At 43.0% G+C, this 9,906-nt stretch overlaps 1 protein-coding gene across 1 annotated transcript; it reads right to left on the bottom strand.

Annotated features, from left to right (window-relative positions):
* Positions 1 to 5,801: 5,801 nt before the first annotated feature.
* Positions 5,802 to 6,725, bottom strand: LOC131971164 (olfactory receptor 6N2-like). Its single transcript, XM_059332487.1, has one exon. The coding sequence runs from the start codon at positions 6,723 to 6,725 to the stop codon at positions 5,802 to 5,804; it is 924 nt and encodes a 307-aa protein (XP_059188470.1).
* Between the last annotated feature and the right edge of the window lie 3,181 nt (positions 6,726 to 9,906).

Here is a 9,906-nt window from a genome sequence, read left to right on the forward strand (position 1 = left end):
AGTCTAGCGTGGAGATCGGCAAGCACCAGACAGGGCATCCAGAGACTCCTCTTTACGTGGTAGAGGGAATGCATCTCTTCGGGTTTTGCTGGTGAGCTGTCTGTAGTCAACGCACATGCGGATACTACCATCTGTTTTTCTCACCAGCACGATGGGAGACATGTAAGGGCTGCTACTCTCCCGAATAATCTGTGATTGCAGCAACTGATTGATGTGTTCCTTAACTACCTCATATTCGGAGGGTGGGATACGCCTGTAGCGTTGCCTGACTGGGATGTCATGGGAAAAATGCTGACGGTAGAAGCTCTTAAAAACCGTAGATACCATGGAACCAGTATCTACAAAACATGGAACCTTCACCCCACCCATGTCCACATCTAAATGGGGACAAGATTAAATCAGCTCTGAAGCGTCCATGCTACTTGAAGCAGCCTGTAAGCCAGTGCCTGACTGGGATGTCATCAACCAGAGGGATGTTATGGGAAATTCGATCTGTACAGCCCAAGTCTTCCACAATGAGCTGAGAAGACAGGGGTGTACTGCCTGAGTAGGGACCTCACCTGACACTGTTGTTCAGCAGACAAAGGTGACAAATCCATGTTCTCTACCTGATGTTGAACACTAGGGGGAGCGGTCTGAGAAGACACAGTGGCTACAAGTGAGGGCACTTCGGTGACCCCTGAGGGAAGACTGACAACATTTACGTGGTCCAGTGTACCAACAGCAGTTCGGGGGTACAACGCCACGTTGGTGGAGCCAACATTCAGGATGGGTATGTAGACAGTGCTCCTGATCACTCGCACCAAGGCGGGGGAAACAAGCAACCCATCAGGCAAGCCAGAGTCGGAGGGCTCAAACAGTACCGTAGAGCTTGAGTGTTGCTGAGAACAAGTGGTTGCTACAACCTTGGTGACTCCTCCTGGGATCCTCCAGGCCTTCTTCCCCTGACCTTTGCCAAACCAGGATGGTCCCGAGGGGCTTGAAGGCTAGCACGATGACACTTCTGCAGTGCCACAAGGACTTGTGTAGGGCCCTCAGAGACACAAGGCTGAGAGAACAAGGCTGCCCCGTACTGCACGAAAAGCTCCCTGTAGCATTTTTGGATTACATTCATCCCTAAAACACCAGGTACTTGAACAGGCACACCACCAGGGGGGTCCTTCACAACCAAGACACCACAACGGGGCATCCGTTTGCCACAAAGTTGCACATCATGCTCTAGGTAGCCAATGAAAGGAATTTCCAGACTGTTGGCAGCTCTAAGCTCCAACCAATGACAGGAGTGAAGGCCCTCCTGGCCCCAGGACTCAAAATGCTGACGGAAGAAGCTCTCAGAAATCGTAGATACCATGGAACCAGTATCTACCAAACATGGGACCTTCACCCCACCCATGTCCACATCTAAATGGGGACAAGATGAAATCAGCTCAGAAGCGCCTGAGGACCACCCTGAACACCATACTGGACACAACATACTAAAAGGAGGTCTGACTGCGACCACACACACCACTGGGTAGCCCTTCCTGCTCCCATCGGATAGCCTCTGCCCTAACATCAAGCGAAGTGGAGTTAGGCTGCCCACACACAAATTGCTTTAGCTCACGGCGCAAAGAACTATCCAGGACATGCTCAATAAACTGGTCTCGTAGGAGGGCCTCAGCATTTGGCATTGCGGCAGGTGCGCATTGCTTCACTCTCTCCATGAGACCAATCAATGAGAGAGAGAACTCTACAAGGGTCTCTCCATCCTGCTACTTCCTAGAAAAGAAGGCCGCCTGTAGGGCAACATATGACTCCACAGACCCATACAGCTCCTTTAAAATGGCAAGTATACTAGCAGGGACCTCTCTCTCTGCATCGGAGCGATACTTAATCTCATCTCTGGCTTCTCCCTCTAGGTGGTCAAACAGGGAAAATGCTTGATCCGACAGCGACAGACGCCGAGCCCTCATACACGCCTGCACCTCCTCCATCCACTCACTCAGCCCTTCCTCTAAAGATGGGACACTTCCTATCGATAGGCACAAAAATTAGTCTCTCTACTACAGGAAGACTAGATGTGAAAGGGGCAGCCGGGGATGCTGCAGAAGGAGATGATTGAGCACTAGAGCTGGCCTGTCCCTGCCGCAACCGCTCATTATCAGCCTTTAACTGTGCTATCAAGTCTCTAAGTTCCTGCACTTCTTGATCCATGATTACTGCCAAGTCACTATACTACAAAAAAAACATTACTATGGCGCAACGGCACCACAAAAGGTCAACTGTAGTAATTACCTCACCAAAACACTCGAAGAGCCACTAGGCACCACTGCTGCTTTGTCTCAGTCTCTCCAACCTGGTTACAAAAAAAGAAAACACAATAAGAACACAGCAAAAAAACAAACCAAGAAACACACGTCTCAGCCGTTTGGAAAGAATAGATCCTGCCGACAACGTCAAGTTTGTGGCAAAGGTTAGGGTGAATAATTACACTAGCAGATATGTTTGAGAGAAATTTACACTGTTGCACAACAACGCCACCCTAGGAATTTCACTTAGAGAATTTTGGTTTTAAATACTAGACACACAGGTTCGTTCTATTCACTTGGCAAGAGACGTGGTTCAAGGTATAAAAATATATATTTTATTACATCAGTTAAAAATAATCAGTTAAAATACATAGGTCAAAATCATTCACACAAGGGGAAGGGAAACTAGTCTGGAGCAGAGGCTTACCGGGTGGACAAGTGTTAGCGAACGGGGAGGGGTTCACCCCAAAATAGATAAATAATAAATAAATAGAATTAAATCACCCAGACACACACGCTTGGAAGTAACCAACACCAGGGAGCACAGCACACAAAACGAGGGGACACCACCACCAGTCACCACCACCGCCACCACCACAGGCAAGGGAAGTGATGCGGAAAGGAAGAGCCGGGGAGAGGGCCGTCTTAAATATGGGCCCCTGCTCACGGGTAGGCTATCAGGCCACCAGGGTGCGTTCAAGGTACATTATGTGCAACACATAGACTATGCTGCCACATTCGCCTATTTTTAAAAAAAATTATTAATTAATAAAAATTTTTAAAAGCTAGTACCATCAGGTTGAATGCAGTTATTGTAAGTCGCTTTGGACAAAAGTGTCAGCCAAGTGACATGTAATGTAATATTATGTTCAACACTGATATACAGGCCTGGACATTAACTTATTTTGCTTATAGCACTGCTGCTACAGAGGTTGATAGTTTTGTACAATCCACAAAATCTCTATCATTGGTATGTAACTATAGTAACATCCACCTCATCTGTAGGTTACACTCTAGAAAACATGTAAAATAAGATTTCCTTGGAGCCAAGATGTTAAATCATCCATAGCACACACTGATGTAGTATGTGCTATAGGCCTACATATGTATTTTTAGTGAACTGTGATTTATTGTGAAGGGCTGAATAAATACAGAACGGGACCGGGTGTGTCGATAACGATGGTTGATAAAGGTGATGTTTGCACACCTAGAAACATTCAATTTCTACAAAAAATATCTGCAGCCCCTACTACAACTGGTAGTTTGAGGTGGCTAAAAGCAGCATTGAACTAAAACAGTTTAAGTGTCATGAGAAAGCTGACAAGTATGTTCGCCAGAAACATTCATATCTGACAAAGAAAGAGCCCGAGCAGCCAAGGGTCCTACACTGCAACACTTCAGTCGACAGGTATAAGTCACATTCACAGTTAATAAGGTTGTGTACAATTCTTCTGTCCAAAAGCCCTGCCGCAGCGGACCCCCTCTTAGCTTTGCGCCGCACAGCAGGCTGATCCCACCATACAGGAACTGCGGCAGTTATGGGCTAACAGGCGACGTCCCAGCCGTGAGGAGCGTGCACAGCTGTCTCTATCAACGCTGACCTTGCTTCAGCAGTGGAACCGCCTGGTTGAAATGGACGGGATCTTGTACCGGAGGGTGTTCTGCCCCGATGGTGCGGAAGCGGTACTTCAGCTGTTGTTGCCCAGTGCACTCATTGCAGCAGTGTTGACACAGGTCCACCAGGAGCATGGCCACCAGGGAGTGTGTATATCCACTGAAGTGGCTCGGTGGTGTCAAAACTGTGAACGGTGTCAAGTTGCCAAAGATGTCCACCCAAAAGCTGCCAGCTTTATGGGGCATCTGTTGGCATCACGCCCCAATGAGATCCTTGCCATTGACTATACCACTCTTGAACCTACCCAGAATGGTGTTGAGAACATCTTGGTTCTAACCGATGTCTTTAGCAAGTATACCGTAGCTATCCCCACCCTTGACCAGCGTGCCGGTACTGTAGCTGGAGGCGTGTGATTCGTGGCCGTGTTGGTAACTTCCAAGCGTGTGTGTGTGGGTGATTTATTTCTATTTATTTATTATTTATCTATTTTGGGGTGAACCACTCCCCGTTCCTTAACACTTGTCCACCCGGTAAGCCTCTGCTCCTGACTAGTTTCCCTTCCCCTTGTGTGAATGATTTTGACCTATGTATTTTTTTTTTTTTTTTGAAGATTATTTTTTTGGCATTTTTATGCTTTATTGGAAGTGATAGAGTGAAAGGGGGTGATAGAGGGGAAGAAATGCGGCAAAGGGAGCTCAGGCCGGATTCGAACCCGGCTCCGCCACAGCAAGGACTCAGCCTACATGGTAAGCGCTCTACCAGTGTGAGCCACCGGGACACCCCTGACCTATGTATTTTAACTGATTATTTTAACTGATGTAATAAAATATATATATTTTATACCTTGAACCACATCTCTTATGTATGATGTATGGGCTGTCTGAGGTCCTGATGTTGGTGGGGAGCTCGTTCCAACATTTGGGTGCAAGGACAGAGAAAAGTCTGAAAGTGGTTTTGAGGCCATTTGACCCACGCTGGGTGGTAGTTGCCAGCTGTTTGGCTGATGCAGAGCAGAGAGGACAGGCAGGAGTGTAGGTTCATGTTTTCATGTGTGAGTCACTCTCTATGTATTCAGCAGTTGCAGTCGAGCCTATGATAGTTGACTATGTGGTATAATAAGGAAATGAAAGCACCTTTTTGTTTTAAGTTTTAGATTTTATTTTCCTGTTTCTCATTTTACATTGAAAAAATGTTTTGCTGGCAACAAACTTGCCATTTCGGCCTTGTTAAAAGGCTTCTGACATGAAAACAAACAGCAGAGGCCAGAGCACAGACCACCCCCAAGCTCAGACACATAGTCATTGTTTGTTGAAGCCCTCATGGTCAAAAATTGCAGCTCGAAGTAAAAAATCATAACTTTTACCTGAGTCAGAATGTGATAAAGTGGAAGACAAAAAAAACCCCTGCTGTGAGCAGCAAATATCATTGTTATTCAAGATGATTTAGTTTGAAGTTAACATGTTGGCATATTGCAGTCTGTTAAGTGCAATAAAATGAGATAAACTTTTCTGGAACACAGACATGTACAGATTTAATCTGAAACCATTAGCCCTCTGAATTAATACACTTTAATTTACTGATCATCAGCATGTAACTGTACTATCAAAATACCCAGAGTCAACAATATAAATATAAACATTATCACTTGTGAAGGCAGATTACATTTTTTGCTAATTAAATGTATAATTGTAAAATAAACTAAAGAGAAAGGTCCCTGTGCAAGTTGTGATTACTTCATGTTAACTACAAAGAGACATAACATTGTTCAAGGTCAAGACACTATCTGATGCTCTGTAATGTTTTTTTTTAAACAACAAAAAAACACCTTTAAAACATTCACATTTCTGCAAAGTTACTTCAGAAGAAATGCCTCTACTGTAGCAATCATTGTTACACCATCAAATCCTTGTGGCTGGAAGAAACAACCTTTTGAGGTGTTTGGAAATTTCTTTCATTTTGAGCCCATATATAAGTGGATTAAACAAAGGCTGACACAAAACAACTTGTAGCATCATTATTAAACGTACAGATTTCGGCAAATAAGATTCCACTCGAGCTATACTGATATCATATGCACATAAAATGGAGAAACTGATTAAAACCATTAGGTGGGGTAAACAGGTCTCTGCTGCTTTTTTCCTGACTTCTTTACAACTTCGATAGGTTATTATTAATATCTGTATGTATGTAAAAACTATGAACAGCATAGGCAGAATCGCAAGATCCAATAAAGCAACTACACCAAATATATTAATTATTTTTGATGTGACACACTGAAGTCTGTAAATAGCATTATTACAAAATATTGCTTTTAAAGTAGAGGTACACAGTTTGGTTTTAGCACTGAGTATTACTGAGACAGCAATATGACAAGCAGGCAGAAGCCAAGCAACAAACAGGAAAATACTTACAGTGGTTTTTGTCATGATAGTTGGATATTGAAGAGGTTTACATATAGAAACATATCGGTCATAGGCCATGGCTGACAACAGTGTGAACTCGGAACCACAGAAAGTGTAAAAAATATAAAACTGAAAAAGACAAGCTGAATATGATATGACCTGTTTTTCAGATAAAAAGTCTATCAGAAGCTTTGGGTAAACACTAGTGCTGTAAAGAACACAGTTCAATAGCAAAGCTGCAATAAAGATGTACATAGGCTCATGTAGGTTTTTGTGTTTCCAGATAAGGTACACAATAGTTAAATTACAGCATAATATTAACAAATATACTATTATCATAATAAAAAAATAAACATATCTGTATTTGTTAACTTCCACATACCCACCAAGCGTTATAATTGTTCCATTTAACTCATCCATTAATGTTGTCTTAAACTAAATGTTCAGTAATAAAACATGCAGAGGACATCACCAGTGTGCATGAATAGTGATCCGTAAAAGAAGTCTCCTCATAAAAATGATACCAACAACCAACCTCTACTGAAGTGACTTACTCATTCACAGATAGCTGGCCTTTAAAGGGAATTGGAGTGTTGTTTTCCAAAATTCCAAAGTGAACACCCTTCAAGGATCTCATTGAAAGTTATGCCAAAATAGATAGTGCCAGAGGGTCAGTTGGCAGCTTTGAGGCTGTGTGTTATGTACTGGGATTGGTAATGTTTTTCCCAACCGGATGGAGGGCATTTATACGTCACTCACACAAAAGAAATTGGTATTAAAGGGGGGGGTGGGGGGTAGGCATTTCAGGGCTGTGGGCGCTGATGTGTGCCTTTCAAGTTAACCCAAGCCCGACAAGTTTCAAAGCTTGGGGTATGGTAGGGTGATAAAAGTCCTAACTTTTGTAAACTGGGACACATTTTGTCTAAAACATTGGCCCTCATTTATCAAACAAGCGTAGAAACGGGCGCACATCTGAGTGTATATTTCGTCTTAAGACAGGGTTCATGTGTGATTTATCAAACGATTGTATCCCGCCAATCAGAGCGTAACAATGATCAGACTTTGATAAATTTGGCGGCTGAAAACAATCGTAATTTGTCACGCCCTAATATATAACAGGGCTAGAGGCCTCGCCCCTAGAGATGATGACATGGAGAGACGACACACAACGAAGAAGAGGAATTTCTCCAAAGCAGTGATTGAGACTCTGACGTCTCACGTGCAACAGCATGAAGCTATATTGTTTGGCAGGCTAAAAAGTGGCATTAAAGGCAGTAGGAAAATTTTTCAGGTCCTCTGCGGTCACAGCAAGCTTTTAGTTGTTCACTGTGTAAGCTGCTCAAGACAACGTGGACCTTTTCATCCACACCTTGACTGAGTGAGTTTTTACAGTCACAGAGAGGATTTCTGTGGACTTCTGTGGAAGTGTGTCTGCTTCAGTGTTGTCTTTGACGGGCATTACTGATTCTTGATTTTGTTGGGACCAATTTAATTCAAAAGATGATCTGAGGTTAGGGCGATGACAAAACAGGCTTGGGAAACTGTCACTCACCAAGCGTGTAACAAAACCAGTGAGCCTCCCAGCTCTAAGACTCCAGCGTTATACTGATGTCTTGCCTCAAAGGACCACTCTCGCCATAGGAGGGTGACAAAAGGCCCCAAAGGAACACTGAATGTAGCTGATAAGTATTCCAACAACAAGAAGGCCATAGTTGGAAATTCTGTCCCAGAAGTGTGACCAGACAACTAACCTATCAAATGATGACCTCAACATCTCCTACTATAGTTCAGAACATGGTCATAATCCATCTGACAGTAACAGAATGCCCCTATTTGTCTGGCTACATAGAGCATAACAACCCTAAACCACATGTTGAGAAAACTCTCCAACAAACCAAGTCCATCTGTGGCATACCTGTCCCAACATACATATAAGTTGAGTAAAAGCAATAAATTAATTAATGCTAAACTGTGTACTGGTTATGAACCAAATATTAAATACATACATTTGACAATTCAGAAAGTGAAAACTTCATTCTCGTGTTGCAGGACATGCTAACAAGTTGGATGCTTTACTCTTAGTTGTACTGGAATTGACCGTTAGGCAACATGGTGAAATGGTGAGGATATGGGATTTGTAAATCTGACACAAGGTACCCTCAAAGTTTAGCAGGAGTTGTTTTTTCCCCTTTTCCAAAACTCAAAATCCAAGAGGGGCGTTGCTGGCTGTGGATTAAACAGTGAGGGTGACCCCACTTCCAACTTAATATCTCAAAGATCAAAAGACACACACATATGTCTGCTCCAAGGTAAGCTGCTAGCTAGCAAACATGAGCTAACTAACAACTATATAGCTATATGTTAGATGAGATAACCCAAACCAAATTTAACAAATATGGTTCCTATCAATTAGTATTCTTACCACTAATACTGCATAATTAGTCCTACAAACTTATGTTTACGACACTGTCTGTAAAATTAGCATGCTAACTTAGCTAGCAATATTGCTAGGAGCTGAACATAATGTGGGGCTGTACAGTGGTAATAGCTAGCGTCACTGAATCCCACATCAGCTGACTGTGTTATGTTATAATCTGTTTCTGATTAATTAAGGTGTGAAGCTAGAGTCTAACTTTGTATCTTTCAAACCGTATAGGGTTTAACCATGTACATTAGCCTCAGGTTTACTATAGTTGGCAAAAGTACGCTAACGCCAGTGAATCAGCCTAGCGCTATTGTTTTCATGGATCGGTCACTTTCATCTCCTCGCTGTGTATCAGTGGGGGCTGCAGATATTTTGGGGGGAAATGTAATGTTTTTAGGTGTGTCAACATATCAGCTTCATCAACCATCGTTATTGACACACCCGGTCCGGTTCTGTATTTATTGAGTCGTTCACAATACATCACAGTACAGTAAAAATACATATGGCCTATAGGACATGCTACATCAGTGTGTGCTTTTGATGACTTAACATCTGGGCTCCAGTGACATTTTATTTTACATGTTTTCTAGAGTGTAGCCTACAGATGAGGTGTTGCAGATTTTGTGGATTGTGTTACAAAACTATCAACCACTGTAGCACCGGTGCTATAAGCAAAATAAGGTAATGTCCAGGCCTGTATATCAGTAGTGAACATTACATTACATTACATGTCACTTGGCTGACACTTTTGTCCAAAACGACTTACAATAACTGCATTCAACCTGATGGTACTAGCCTTAGACCACAGGAATCAAGTAAGGACGTAACTTTTTTACGAGCCAACTTTAACTGCTACATGAGTGCTATAAACTAAAGAAGAAGATTTTTTTTTAAATTAAATATTTAAAAAAATAAATAGGCGACCATGACTTAACCAAGGTATTGTTGGAAGAGGTAGGTCTTCAGCCTGCGGCAGAAGATGTACAGACTGTCTGAGGTCCTGATGTTGGTGGGGAGCTCGTTCCAACATTTGGGTGCGAGGACAGAAAAAAGTCTGGAAGAGGTTTTGAGGCCAGTTGACCCATGCAGCGTGGGAGTTCCCAGCTGTTTGGCTGATGCAGAGCAGAGAGGACGGGCAGGAGTGTAGGTTCATGTTTTCATGTGGGAGTCACTCTC

The sequence above is a fragment of the Centropristis striata genome, chromosome 5 (assembly GCF_030273125.1).
Source record: "Centropristis striata isolate RG_2023a ecotype Rhode Island chromosome 5, C.striata_1.0, whole genome shotgun sequence".
NCBI lineage: Eukaryota > Metazoa > Chordata > Actinopteri > Perciformes > Serranidae > Centropristis > Centropristis striata.

Excerpts from the sequence above, each read along its gene's own strand:
- LOC131971164 (XM_059332487.1), bottom strand. The coding sequence starts at position 6,725 with ATGGATGAGTTAAATGGAACAATTATAACGCTTGGTGGGTATGTGGAA.